This window comes from Pongo abelii, chromosome 1 (genome assembly GCF_028885655.2).
Source record: "Pongo abelii isolate AG06213 chromosome 1, NHGRI_mPonAbe1-v2.0_pri, whole genome shotgun sequence".
Lineage (NCBI taxonomy): Eukaryota > Metazoa > Chordata > Mammalia > Primates > Hominidae > Pongo > Pongo abelii.
In genome coordinates, this window is record NC_071985.2 from 169,703,256 (window position 1) to 169,718,838 (window position 15,583).

The 15,583-nt window shown below is 38.5% G+C and overlaps 1 protein-coding gene across 2 annotated transcripts in view; it reads right to left on the reverse strand.

Moving 5' to 3' along the window:
- ALG6 (ALG6 alpha-1,3-glucosyltransferase) overlaps positions 1–15,583 on the reverse strand; it is a 60,478-nt gene that overhangs the window by 3,823 nt on the left and 41,072 nt on the right. For both annotated transcript variants that reach the window (NM_001133588.2, XM_054542928.2), the window contains 3 exon segments: positions 4,259–4,457; positions 4,584–4,652; positions 13,557–13,627. In NM_001133588.2, coding sequence (NP_001127060.1) covers positions 4,259–4,457; positions 4,584–4,652; positions 13,557–13,627 — 339 coding nt within the window.

Genomic DNA, 15,583 nt, shown 5'->3' on the forward strand with positions numbered 1-15,583 from the left:
AATATCTCCTTTGAAACCTTCCCCTACACTCCCCTAATAGTTAGTCATTCTTTTCTCTTTGTTATCTGGGTACTTTGGGCAATCCTCTATATAGTACTCAAAAATATAAATAAGTATAACCTGTTGGGCTGGGTGCGGTAGCTCATGCCTGTAATCCCAGCACTTTGGGAGGCTGAGGCGGGTGGATCACGAGGTCAGGAGTTCGAGACCAGCCTGGCCAATATGGTGAAACCCCGTCTCTATTAAAAATACAAAAATTGGCGGGGTGTGGTGGCACGTGCCTGTAGTCCCAGCTACTCGGGAGGCTGAGGCAGAAGAATTGCATAAATCCAGGAGGTGGAGGTTGCAGTGAGCCAAGATCAAGCCATTGAACTCCAGCCTGGGCAACAAGAGTGAAACTCCATCTCAAAAAGAATAAAATAAAAAATAAAAATTAGGCAAGCATGATGGTGCATGCCTATAATCCTAGCTACTCAGGAGGCTGAGGAAGGAGGATCACTTGGGCCCAGGATTTCCAGGTTGCAGTGAGTTATAAATGCACCACCGCACTCCCGCTTAGGCAACAGAGTGAGATGCTGTCTCAACAACAACAACTTCATAACATTTGTAGTAGTTGCCAAATATTCCATGGAGCTTATATACTTATTCATGTATCATTTTTCAACTACTGGACAATTGAGCTGCCTCTAATTTTTCATTATAATAATTAGATGAATATCCATTCATTCAACAAACAAAAATCAGAGCACCTATTCTTTGCCAGGCACTGATAGATGCTACAGATCAAATGGTATGTATAAAATGCAGAGTTCTTGACCTCAAATACATTGCAATCTAGCATTTTAGACAGCCTTGAATGTAATGTGATATGCCTTAAATATATGAACTTTATGAGTAGACAAAGATGTCACATGAAAACTACATGTTAGTGTCTCTTATGAATATAAATGCAAAAATCATCAACAGAATACTGTCAAACTGAAGCCAGTGGCAGATAAAAAGAATTATACACCGTGATCCAGTAGGATTTATCCTAGGAATTCAAGGTTAGTGTAACATACAAAAATCAATCAATGAAATGTCATATAATAGAATAAAGGAGAAAAAAAAACACACATGACCAAAGATGCAGAAAAAGAATTAGACAGAATCCAGCATTTTTTCATGAGAAAAACATGTAAACTAGGAATCGAAGAGAACTTCCTCAACCAGATAAAAGACATCTATTTTAAAAAGCCCACAGTTAACATCATAGTTAATGGTGACAGACCAGATGCTTTCCCTCTAATATCAAGTAAAAGAGAAGATGTCCACTCTTGTTACCTGTATTCAACACTGTCTTATAGGTCCTAGGGTAATTAGGCAAGTAAGAGAAATAAAAGATAAAAGTCATCCACATTAGAAAGAAAGAAGTAAAACTCATGGTTTGCAGATTACATTATCTTGTATATTGAAAACTGTAGGAAATCCATTAAAAACCTATGCCGAAGAATATAAGTTGAATATACAAAAATATACTTGTATATAGTAGCAATGAACATTATGAAAATGAAATTAAGAAAACAATTCCTTTACAGTAGCATCATAAAGAATTATGCTTTAGGATCATTCGTTATACTTAAGAATAAATTTAACAAAAGAAGTCCAAAACTTATACACTGAAAACTACAAAACATTATTGAAAGAAATTAAATATCTAAATAAATGGAAATACATCCTGTGTTTGTTCATTGGAAGACTAAATATTAAGACGGCAATATTCATGGTGAAACTCCGTCTCTAAAAAAATTAGCCAGGTGTGGTGGCACACACCCATAGTCCCAGCTATTAAGGAGGCTGAGGTGGGAAGATTGCTTGAGCCTGGGAGGCAGAGGTTGCAGTGAGCCAAGATCACACCATTGCACTCCAATCTGGGAAACAAAGTGAGACCTTGTCTCAAAAAAATAAAGCAATATTCCACAAATTGATATGCAGAATCAACTCGGTCCCTATCAAAATCTCAGCTGAGTTTTGGGAGAAAACTGATGAACTTCTAAAAATCATATGAAAATAAAGGGATGTAAAATAGATAAAACAATCTTGTAAAGAACAAAATCAGTGGACTTGCATTTTCAATTTTGAAACTAACTACAAAGCTACAGTAAACAAGACAGTATGGCAGTGGCATAAAGATAGACATATAGATCAATGGAACAGAACTGAGATTCCAGAAATAAACCCTTACATGTAAGAACAACTGATTTTCAACAAGAGTGCCAGGACAATTCAATGAAACTGAAATAACTGAATAAAGTCAGACTCCTACCTCACACCATATACAATATTAACTCAAAGCGACTCAAACGCATTGATTTAAAAACTATAAAACTCTTAGAAGAAAATACAGGGGTAAATATTTGTGACCATTGGTTATACAATGGTTTCTTAGATATGACACCAAAAGCACAACAAAAGAAAAAAATAGATATACTGGATGTTATCAAAATCAAAACTTTTGTGCTGCAAATGATACCATCAAGAAAGTGAAAAGGCAACACACAGAATGGGAGAGGATATTTGCAAGTTAAATATCTGGTAAGGAACTCATATCAAGAATATATATTAAAAAAACTCTTACAACTCAAAAAGACAACCCAGTTTAAAATGGGCAAAGGATTTGAATAGGTATTTCTCCAAAGAAGATATACAAATGGCCGATAAGCGCATGAAAAGATGTTCAACATCATTAGTCATTAGGGAAATGCAAGTCAGCACTCCAATGAAATACCACCTCACACCCACTAGGATGGTTATAATTAAAAAGACAACAAATGCTGTGAAAGATGTGAAGAAATTAGAACCCTCACACATCGCTGGTGAGAATGAAGAATTGTGCTGTACTTTGGAAAACAGTTTGGCAGTTTCTGAAGATGTTAAACATAGAATTAACATATGATCTAGCAATTCTACTCCCAGGTATACACATAAGGGAAATGAAAACATATGTGCACTCAATACCTTGTAAACAAATGTTCACAACAGCACTATTATATTCATAACACTAAAAAAGTAGAAACAACTTCATGTCCATTAATTGATGAATGGATAAACAAAATGTGGTATATCCATATAATGGAATATAATTTGGTAATAAAAAGGAATAAAGTACTGATATACGCTATAACAAATGAACCTCAAAAATATGCTAAGTGGCTGGGCGCGGTGGCTCATGCCTGTAATCCCAGCACTTTGGGAGGCCAAGGCAGGTAGATCATGAGGTCAGGAGTTCGAGACCAGCTTGGCCAACATACTGAAATCCCATCTCTACTAAAAATACAAAAATTAACCGGGCATGGTAGTGCATGCCTGTAGTTCCAGCTACTAGGGAGGCTGAGGCAGGAGAATCGCTTGAATCCGGGAGGCAGAGGTTGCAGTGAGACAAGATCATGCCACTGCATTCTAGCCTGAGTGACAGAGCAAGACTCTGTCTCAAAAAAATAAATAAATAAATAAATAAATACACACACACACACACACACACACACACACACACACACACGCTAAGTGAAAGAACCGAGTCATAAAGACCACAATTTTATTATCCCATGTTATGGACTGAATTAAAATTCATATGTTGAAGCCCTAACCCCCAATGTGACTGTATTTGGAGATATAGCCTTTTGGGAGGTAAATAAGGTTAAATTAGATGATAAGAATGGGGCCCTAATCCAATAGTACTGGTGTCCTTACAAGAAAAGGAAGAGACAACAGAGGTCTCTCTCCATGTGTGACACATAAAGCAGAGACCTTCTACAAGCCAGGAAGAGAGGCCTCACCGGAAACCAACCCTGATGGTAGAACCTTGATCTTGATCTTGAACTTTTAGTCTCTAGAACTGTAAGAAAATAAATTTCTGTTGTATTTTGTTATTGCAGCTATCACAGACTAATACATTCCATTTATATGCAATGTCCAAAGTAGGCAAATCTAAAGAGGCAGAAACTGGCTGTCCAAGGAAGGGAGTTAGGAGTGAGAATAGAATTGGGAATGAATGCTAATGGGTACAGAATTTCTTCTGGGAGTGACAAAAATAATGTAAAATTAGATGACGGTCATAGTTGTACAAATCTGTGTACATAAAACCACTAAGTTGTATACTTTAAACGAGTGGATTTATATGAATTATATCTCAAAAAGCTATAAAAGAAAATCACTACTTCAATAATTTTTTAAAATAGTGACATGCTGAAAAATGTGCCATTTCTTAAATTGAACTTACCAAATATTGTATAATTCTGGAAAGAAATGTAAAACATGGAAGATATTTCCTCACAGAAATGGAAAAGGATTTCAACTGCAGTTCTTCTTCAGAAGTCTTTTCAAATATTGAAAAGGAAGTTACACAAGCTATAAAAAATGCCATTGTTGTCACAACAGAGGGCATTAGGAGTTCATCCTTCAATAGAAGAGGTAGCATACTGTAAAGGAAAATTTTTAAAAATCAAAAGAGAATTATCAATTCAAACCATAACCACTTCATAAAAAAGTTTTGAATTAGTTTACAGGAATTATACTGAAAATATATGGAAATTGGTATGACTTACCTAAATGTTGACACAAGTAAAAACCAAGTAGACATAAAAGGAATTTCACTTAAAACTAAGCAGACTGGTCTAAAATGGTAAAGAAAAAAATATTTTAATATTACAGAATATAATTTCAACTCCTAATTGTAAAAAATATAAATACATTTTATCTGTCTGATTTTCAGCGGTAGCTTAAAAAAAGCCAGGAAGGTCTTCATATGGACTACTGATTCATTTTGTTAACAGTCCAGACTAAATTAGCCCAGACAAGACACAGAGGTGTCAACTCCTCATAATAATTGGAAAACTGCTGCTTCCAGTATGCCGTTAATGGAACTTTTTTTCTCTATCATACAAACAAGTAGCTTAAGAAAAGGATCAGATAAACAAATCTGAGAAGGCTTTGTCATATATTTCGTAGTACTTGGTAAATATGAATTCCCAGTATTGTTTTCAAACATCTCTTTTATGTTCTTTCATGTTACTCCGCTAAGTTAAAACTAAAGTTATGGCAGACAAGATCATCATGCCACTGGAGAGGACAAGAGAGACAAGAGGATAAAGGAAAACAAATTGATAATAATAAAATTAAAAGGAGGAAGAAATTAGTAGGAAGAGCTACATAAAAAGGGAAATAGTATAGGAACAGGAAGCACAATGCCAATAAATGGAACCACTGGCTTTATCAAAGAATTGTTTAGGGGCCAGGCACAGTGGCTCAGGCCTGTAATCCCAGTACTTTGGTAGGCCAAGGCTGGTAGATCACTTGAGGTCGGGAGTTCGAGACCAGCCTGGCCAACATGGTGAAACCCCATCTCTACTAAAAATACAAAAAAAATTAGCTGGGCTTGGTGGTGCGTGCCTGTAATCCCAGCTACTTGGGAGGCTGAAGCAGGAGAACTGCTTGAACCCGGGAGGAGGAGGTTGCAGTGAGCTGAGATCACGCCACTGCACTCCAGCCTGGGCATCAGAGCGAGACGATAGGGCGAGACTCCATCTCCAAAAAAAAAAAAAAAAAAAAAGTTGTTTAGGGTCATAGCTCTAAGCCCTGTGACCTCCTTACCACAACTCCTGCTCCAGTACCTTTGGGATTCAATTGTGGCAATGCTCAAAGAAGGAGCATTGCTAGTTTGAAGCCCTGAGTCCTGGTCCCCATGTTTGCCCTTTATTTACTGTGTGACCTTGAGCAAATGATTAATCTATTTTCTTAAGTGGAAATGGAAATAATAATAATACCCTGTATTCTTAAGTAGTTGAAAGAACTCTTTGCAGGTATCATCTAGTGTTTACTTTTTTAAAATACAATAAACTTTCCTAATGATGGTGGTTATTGAATAATTGTTATCATTATTTTGAATCTCTTTATTTTAAAAAGTGCTCTATAAAGATTTGGGCATTCTCCCCCTTTCCCAGAAGGATGACTTTTTCCTATGTCAACTAATATATGAGATTTAAACCCTGGGATTATAAACTGATTGAAAACTACTAAAAGAAATTACTAGGCCAGGCGCAGTGGCTCACACCTGTAATCCCAGCACTTTGGGGGGCTGAGACAGGCGGATCACGAGGTCAGGAGTTCGAGACCATCCTGGCCAACATGGTGAAACCCCGTCTCTACTAAAAATACAAAAAAAAAAAAAAAAAAAAAAATTAGCTGGACACGGTGGCGCGTGCCTGTAATCCTAGCTACTCAGGAGGCGGAGGCAGGAGAATTGTTTGAACCAGGGAGTTGGAGGTTGCAGTGAGCCGAGATCATGCCACTGCACTCCTGCCTGGGAACAGAGCAAGACTCCATCTCAAAAAAAGAAATTACTAGAGGACTTTCCATTTCACTGCTTTAGAATGGATGCATATTAATAGCAAGCTCATTGAAGGTGCTCGATAAATACTGTTTTCTCTTTCTGGTTTAATTCTTTCCCATTTATGCATTCAATATTTATTTAACAAACACAAGCATTGATAAAAAATGTATTACAGCCGGCGCAGGGGCTCACAATTGTAATCCTGGCACTTTCAGAGGCCAAGGTGGGAGGATCACTTGAGCCCAGGAATTCAAGACCAGCCTAGAAAATATAGCAAGACACCACCTCTACAAAAAATTTAAAAATTAGCCTGGCATGGTGATGCACGCCTGGGGTACTTGTCACTTGGGAGGCTGAAGTGGGAGGCTCACTTGAGCCCAGGAGTCCGAGGCTGCAGTGAGCTATGACCATGTCACTGTGCTCCAGCCTGGGTGACTAAGTGAGACCTTGTCTCTTAAAAAAACTTACTACATATAAGCACTGCTCTGAAAGGAATACAAAGATGATTATAACTCAGCTCCTAACCTCAAAGTACTTAAAATTCATCACCAAACAGTGAAATGCCCTACATCCTCAACCTCTTCTCTGAACCCCTCCCTTTACCACCTTGTTTGAAACAATGCCTGGCTCTCTACTCTGAGGACAGTACTGCCCTCTGCCCTCTCAACTGTGCCTGTTTTTGTTGTTTCCACAGTCTTCAAGTGACTTGGCCTGGAGGTGGGAAGTAACCTCCTTGATCTTCCTCACTACTTTCCTGCCAGTTTTCCCTCTCTCCACCCTAATAATCTCCAGCTTTGAAACTCTTGTCATCACACTTTATCCCCGATTATTACCCATCTTGTAAATACTGACCAATCACAGGGCCGCTTCCTCCATTACCCAAAGATTTCAACTCCTTTCTCACTATCACTCTCCACAAACTGACTTAATTCTTGGCAATTTTAACATATACATAGATCTTCCCTCTCATTTGCTAGAACGCCTCTCTTCTAGTGATCTCATCTTTAATCCTGTCCCTTACGGTCATACTTTAGACTGCACCTCCTCCATGACTCTCACCACTATCTCCTGCCTTTTGGATATTCCAACTCCAACAATCTTTTGATCCTACCAAGATCTTCAATTCATTGTTCCTACCACCTTTTCACTTTCCCTCATCATTTCGATGGCCTTTTCCCTTTTTACCTACCTTAAATTCTAAGGTCAATCATTATAATCACTCCCATACATTCACTCTTAAGCCCTCAAGCAAGGGAGTTATCCTAACCAGACAAAACCATAAACTTGGAAATACCCAACTCTCCACCAGCGCTTCCTCCAACCATACTGAACAACTGCTCAAGAGAAAAACAGCTACCCATACTAACTGGTCTCACTTTAAATATATGATCATGATATTCAAGTGCCCTGCAATTACTATATATTTCCCTGATCTGTTTACACTCTGTCTCTCCTTAGAAAATGTTTCACACTTCTCCCTCCTACTTCCAACAGCTTCAACCCACTCTTGGCTAATGACTTTCCCTCTCACTTCAATAAGAAAACTGAAGCAGTTAAAAGAGAACTTTCACAGATGTCCACCATCACATTTGCTCCCTTCCCAGCATCTCTACCAATATAGCCTATTCACCCCTTTTACTAAAGAGGAACTCTTCACACATCTGTCCAATGCCAATTCTTCCATTTGTGCTCTAGATCCTACCCCATCTCCCTTTCCCAATGACAGTGCTCCAGCAGCTCCTCCTCTCGAGATCCTGTACCATCAGCTTTCCTTCTCTGCTGATCGTTCCCCTGCCTTTATTGCTCCTCTCTTAAACAAACAAATCTATCTTGACCCCATTTTCTCTACCAATTATTGCCCTATTTTTCTGCTTCCTTTTTCAACAAAACTCCTCTGAAGAACAGTCTACCTTCCTCACACCATATATAAAAACTCAACTGGGCGCAGTAGCTCACACCTGTAATCCCAGCACTTTGGGAGGCCAAGGCAGGCGGATCACTTGAGGTCAGGAGTTTGAGACCAGCCTGGCCAACATAATTAAACCCCTATCTCTATTAAAAATACAAAAATTAGCCAGCTGTTGTGGCGGGCAACTATAGTCCCAGCTACTTGGGAGGCTGAGGCAGGAGAATCTCTTGAGCCCAGTAGGTGGAGGTTGTAGTGAGCGGAGATTGCACCACTGTACTCTAACCTCGGTGACAGACCAAGGCTCCGTCTCAAAAAAAAAAAAAAAATTTAACTCAAAATGGACCAAAGACATAAACATAAGAGCTAAATCCATAAAACTCTTAGAAGGAAAATGAGGGTAAATCTTTATTTCTTTGAGTTTGGCACTGGTTTCTTAGATATATACCAAAAGTACAATCGAAAGACAAGATAGGTAAATTAGACTTCATCAAAATTAAAAACTTTTGTGCATCAAAAGAACACTATCAGGAGGGTAAAAAAGACAACCCAAAGAATGGGAGAAAATATTTGCAAATCATATATCTGATAAAGGTTAGTACCCAGGATACATAAAGAACTCCTAAAACTCAAAAAATGACAACCCAATTAAAAATTGGGCAAAACGGCCGAGCACAGTGGTTCACGCCTGTAATCCCAGCACTTTGGGAGGCCGAGGCAGGTGGATCACGAGGTCAGGAGTTCAAGACCAGCCTGGCCAACACAGTGAAACCCCACCTCTACTAAAAATGCAAAAATTAGCCGGGTGTGGTGGCACGCGCCTGTAGTCCCAGCTACTCGGGAGGCTGAGGCAGGAGAATCACTTGAACCTGGGAGGCGGAGGTTGCAGTGAGCTGAGACTGCGCCATTGCACTCCAGCCCGGGTGACAGAGTGAGACTCCGTCTCAAAAAAAAAATTAGGCAAAGGATTTAAATAGGCTTGTCTCTGAAGAAGATAGACATATTGTGCCAACAAGCACATAAAGAGATGCTCAATATCATTAGTCATTAGGGATATGCAAATCAGAATCACGATCAGATACCACTCATATCCACTAGCATGGCTATAATCAAAATGATGGAAAATAACAAGTGCTATCAAGGATATGGAGAAATTGAAGCCTTCATATATTATTAGTGGGACTGTTAAGTGGTGCAGCCACTGTGGAAAAGTTTGGTGGTTCCTCAATAAGTTAAATACAGAATTGCCATGTGACTCAGCAATTCTACTCCTGAGTATAGACTCAAACAGAAACTTGTACATGAATATTCACAGTGGCACTATTCACAACAGCCAAAAAGTGGAAACAACCCAATGTCCATCAACTGATGAATGATGAACAAAATGTAGTGTATCAATACAATGCAATACTATTCAGGCATAAAAAAGAATACAGTTCTGATACAACATGGATGAACCTTGAAAATATTAAGAAGCTAGACACAAAAGACCACATATAATATGATTCCATTTATATGAAATATTCAGAATAGACAAATTCACAGAGATTTGCAGAAAGCAGATTAGTGGCTAGAGGGACTGGGGGAAGGGAAAATGGAGAGGGACTGCTTTGGGTATGGGATTTCCTTTTGCGGTGATGAAGATGTTCTGGAGGTAGATAGTGGTGATGCTTGTACAACAGTGTGAATGTACTAATTCACAATGTAAAATTTATGCCATGTGTACTTTACCACAATTTTAAAAATATAATTTTAAATATTTCTTTTAAAAAATGAATTATCAGCCAGGTGCAGTGGCTCATGCCTGTAATCCCAGCACTTTGGGAGGCCAAGGCAGGGGGATCAGTTGAGGTCAGGAATTCGAGACCAGCCTGGCCAACATGGTGAAACCCTCTCTCTTCCAAAAAATACAAAAATTAGCTGGGCGTGGTGGTGTGCGTCTGTAGTCCCAGCTACTGGGGAGGCTGAGGTGGCAGAATCGCTTGAACCCAGGAGGCAGAGGCTGCAGTGAGCCAAGATCACGCCACCGCACTCTAGCATGGGTGACAGAATAAGACCCTGCCTCAAAAAAAAAAAAAAAAAAAAAATGCATTATCTCTACTTGACTTTAGTTCTTCTCCTCTTGTTTTTTCTATTCTTTTTTCCTTTGTTTTTTGAGACGGAGTTTTGCTCTCATTGCCCAGGCTGGAGTGCAATGGTGCAATCTTGGCTCACCGCAACCTCCACCTCCTGGGTTCAAGTGATACTCCTGCCTCACCCTCCCGAGTAGCTGGGATTACAGGCATGCATCACCACACCCAGCTAATTTTGTAATTTTAGTAGAGATGGGGTTTCTCCATGTTGGTCAGGCTGGTCTTGAACTCTCAACCTCAGATGATCCACCCACCTGGGCCTCCCAAAGTGCTGGGATTACAGGTATGAGCCACCGTGCCCAGCCCATTTTTTCTTAACCCTACCTAATCAGGCTTCTTCCTGCATTGCTCCACCAACACTGGCCCTACCAAAGTCACCAGTGACTTCCATATTGCTAAGGCAAATAATATATTCTCAGCCCTCATCTTATTTGACCTATAAGCAGCATCTGATGCAACTTACCACCTCATTTCCTTAAAACACCTTCTTTTATATATATATAAATATTTATACTTAAAGTATATATATTATTATATACATATATTATAATATATATGTACTTTAAGTTCTGGGATACATGTGCAGAACGTGCAGGTTTGTTACATAGGTATACATGTGCCATGGTGGTTTGCGGCACCCATCAACCCGTCATCTACATTACATATTTCTCCCTAATGCTATCCCTCCCCTAGCCCCCCACCCCCCAACAGGCCAGTGTGTGATGTTCCCCTCCCTGTTTCCATGTGTTCTGATTGTTCAACTCCCACTTATGAGTGAGAACATGTGGTGTTTGGTTTTCTGTTGCTGTGTTAGTTTGCTGAGAATGATGGTTTCCAGCTTCATCCGTGTCCCTGCAAAGGACATGAACTCATCCTTCTTTATGGCTGCATAGTATTCCATGGTGTATATGTGCCACATTTTCTTAATCCAGTCTATCATTTATGGGCATCTGGGTTTGTTCCAAGTCTTTGCTATTGTGAATAGTGCCTCAATAAACATACGTGTGCATGTGTCTTTACAGTAGAATGATTTATAATCCTTTGGGTATATACCCAGTAATGGGATTGCTGGGTCAAATGATTTATAATCCTTTGGGTATATACTCAGTAATGGGATTGCTGGGTCAAATGGTATTTCTGGTTCTAGATCCTTGAGGAATCACCACACTGTCTTCCACAATGGTTGAACTAATATACACTCCCACCAACAGTATAAAAGCATTCCTATTTCTCCACATCCTCTCCAGTATCTGTTGTTTCCTGACTTTTTAATGATCACTGAGGCAGGAGAATCACTTGAACTAGGGAGGCGGAAGTTGTGGTGAGCCAAGATCACGCTATTGCCCTCCAGCTTGGGCAACAAGAGCAAAACTCCATCTCAAAAATAATAATAATAATAAAATAAAATAAAATTGCAACCTCTACCTGCATCCCATCCTCCAGTACTCCCAATTACTCTTGCTCTGTTTTATTTCTCCATCATGGTATTTATTACCTTCTAACACACTCACTTCTTTTTTTTTTTTTAATAAGTGTCTATCTTTAAGAATGATAGCTAAGAAGGCAGGGATTTTTGTCTGGAATATATCCCAAGTGCACAAAACAGTGCCTGATAAATAGAAGGCACTCAATAAATATTTACTGAATGAAATATTTGTTTAATGATATGATTAGCTGGGACCAGGTCAAAAGGAACTTTTATTTATTTATTTATTTATTTATTTATTTTTGAGACAGAGTCTCACTCTGTCGCCCAGGCTGGAGTGCAGTGGTGCAATCTCAGCTCACTGCAACCTCCACCTCCTGGGTTCAAGCAATTCTCCTGCCTCAGCCTTCCAAGTAGCTGGGATTACGGGTGCCCGCCACCATGCCCGGCTAATTTTTTTGTATTTTTAGTAGAGACAGGGTTTCACCGTGTTAGCCAGGATGGTGTTGATCTCCTGACCTCATGATCCGCCTGCCTCGGCCTCCCAAAGTGCTGGGATTACAGGCTTGAGCCACCAGGCCCAGCCCAAAAGGAACTTTTAATGCAAACTGTAAAACCATTTACCAAAAATAGCTTAAAGCCATGCACTGTTACAAATAATCTAGGTGCATTTGTAGAAAATGAACCCCTAGAAGTTCAGTGTCTGAGAACTAATCTGGTCAGATTACACATCCTGAATGAGCTGCCTTTCTATGAGTATAAATTCTGGGGAAATATATTAATACATGTTTGAAAGTAATGCCTCTCCACAGTTTCATCCCCTGGTACCAGTGATTTGTGTAGGGTCAGCCTAGCTTCATATAATAGTGGTAAGCTCTAACTCAGGTTTGGGCCTCAGAGGATGGCATTAACCAGTCTTCCCAGTCTACAATGATATGAGACTGTTTTGTTTAGAGCCAAGAAGCCTTCCACACAGGCCAGCCCAGCTCTGCACTAAGGTTTTAGTCCAAAGCTCCACCTAATAAAAGCAATACTGCCTGCCATTTGTCATTGGTCATTCTGTACATGTCTCTTCCACAGGATCCTAGTGAACACAGGGTGAGGGGTAGAGCAGTAGTGCGTTGGGATTGACCTAGAGGAGGATTTCAGTATTCCAAAGGGTTCTATGCAAATACGATTTTAATATTAGGATATCATACTCCCAGCTGTCATCCACTGCTTTCTGTGAACACCAGGAAAAAAATTTAATGCTTCTAAAACAAAGTAGTCTGGTTACAGATTGCCAGTAGGATCTAAACTAAGCTTGTGGCACAAAAGAGAAAGAAGGCAACATACAAAAGACCCCATGGAAGTAAATGGAAAGAAGGTGCCTACTGAATAGATGTCGAAATGAATGAAATGAAAAAGCAAAGATGACAAACAGGCTCCAATATGATGAAAACCTCTTTGAAGGATTTTTTTTTTATTAGCATGTAGAAAATATAAGTGAAGGAACAGGAAGAAATTACTATTATGTCAATAATATTCTACTAAAATTTTTCAGTTTAAAATACATTTTATGAAGAAAATCAAAAATTCTGGAAAAAACACGACTATGAAATCATTTGATGCAAAGATATAACATTTGTGTAGTTTTGTTTTGCATTCAAATGTATATTTGTATGTAAATTATAAAGTTATATTATAAACACATAATAAACACATACTTCAAATGTTTCTACTTACAGTGATACCAAGAGAATGGATTTTTCATGTACTTGGAAAGAAAATAAAAAGAATGATAGTGCACAGCTAACCTTTAAGAAAAAAGGGGGGAAAATGAGATATAACAACTTGTGAAATAGCATATCAAGTTAATTATAGAATCTAAATAAAAATCATTTCAAATGAAAGTTGAAAGTGTATTAAAGCTCTATTTAGAAGTAAAATACAAACAACACTAGTATGCATATTTTAATCAAATTTAAAAATTGACATATTTTTTCAAAAAACAATGATTATAAAGCTTTATTTAACCATCTAAGTTCATTATAACTCAGTTATTAATAAACAGAACTAGTAAATACCTCAGACACAACAATCATACATTCATCCTCCCTTGGAATCTTGGACAACTTAAATTTAAAAGCATGAAAGACAAGAAGGTCAGAATCTAAAATCGGCAAAACAAATCTATTTTGGTGTTTTAAAACATGCACTTCAATAAAATATATTAATGTTTTATAAATTAATCACGTGCTATTTAGAGTTTTAAATAAAAATTATCTATTTTAAGAAGTTTATATTCTGCAAATTAGATATGGATAACTATCCAGTTGCTCAAGCAAAAACCTTGAATCTTATCCATGCTACACATCTAACCCATCAGCAAATGCTATCTACAGCACCTCCTAAATACAATATCCATCCACTTCTCTCCATTCCCCTCTGCCAAGGGTGGCAGAGGAGTGGTCTAAGCCACCCTCCATCTTTGTAGTAGTGCAATAATCTCCTAATTGGTAGCACTCCTGCCTCTTGATAGTCCATTCTCCAAACAGTTACCATATCAGATCATGTAATTTTCCTGTTTAAAATCCTCCAATAGCTTCCTATTATACTTAGAAAAAAATCCCAATGCCTACAAGATCTGGTTCCTGCCTTCTCTTCCAACTTATCTCTTGTATCTCCCTCACTCATTTTACAGCAGCCACTTCATTCCTCTCCTTTTGCCATATGTGTTCCTGCCTTAAGGAAAAATATGATTCTATCAAGTCAGGGCCCAGATCTTCGTGTGATTGGCTCCTTCTGGTTGGTCATTCACTTCTTGGCTCAAATACTATTTTAATATTTAATATTTATATATTATTAAATAAATTATATTTATATTTATATATTAAATATATAAATATAATATATAAATATTAATATATATAATATAAATATTAAATTTAATATTTAATAATAAAGCTACTCAGAAAAACCCTAAACTATAGAAACCTTCTCTAGAAAGGTTTCCTTTACTCAATCTAAGTGTCCCCTAACCCCATTCCATCAGCTCTCTTTTCACATAACACTACTTTTTTCTTTTTTTTGAGATGGAGTTTCACTCTTGTTGCCCAGGTTGGAGTGCAGTGGCGCAATCTCCACTCACCGCAACCTCTGCCTCCCAGGTTCAAGTGATTCTCCTGCCTCAGCCTCCCAGTAGCTAGGATTACAGGCATGCACCACCATGCCCGGCTAATTTTGTATTTTTAGTAGAGACAGGGTTTCTCCATGTTGGTCAGGCTGGTCTTGAACTCCCGACCTCAGGTGATCCACCCACCTCGGCCTCCCAAAGTGCTGGGATTACAGGTGTGAGCCACCATGCCTGGCCAACACTACTTTCTTCATAGCACTCATTACTCCCAGATGCTTTCTTGTTAATGGATTTATTTTGTTTATTGTCCATCTCCTGCCACTAGCATGGAAGGCCCCAAGTAAGAGAGCAGGGATGTCATCTGTCATTCCTTTACATGCCAGTACCTAGAGGAGGACCTGGCATATGAGAGGGCGCTCAATACCTGAAAAATTAAATATAAATCCTTTTGCTGCTATACATATACCAGTATTCATGCTATCAATTACCTCAATTATAGATTTATATTGAGATATAATTCAGGCAAACATGATTGAAAGGAAAATACTTTTAAAATAATTATAATGGGAAATGTTCTTAAAACTCTCAGAAGTATACAATAAGAATTCAAAGCATGATTAACAAAAACAAAATAACA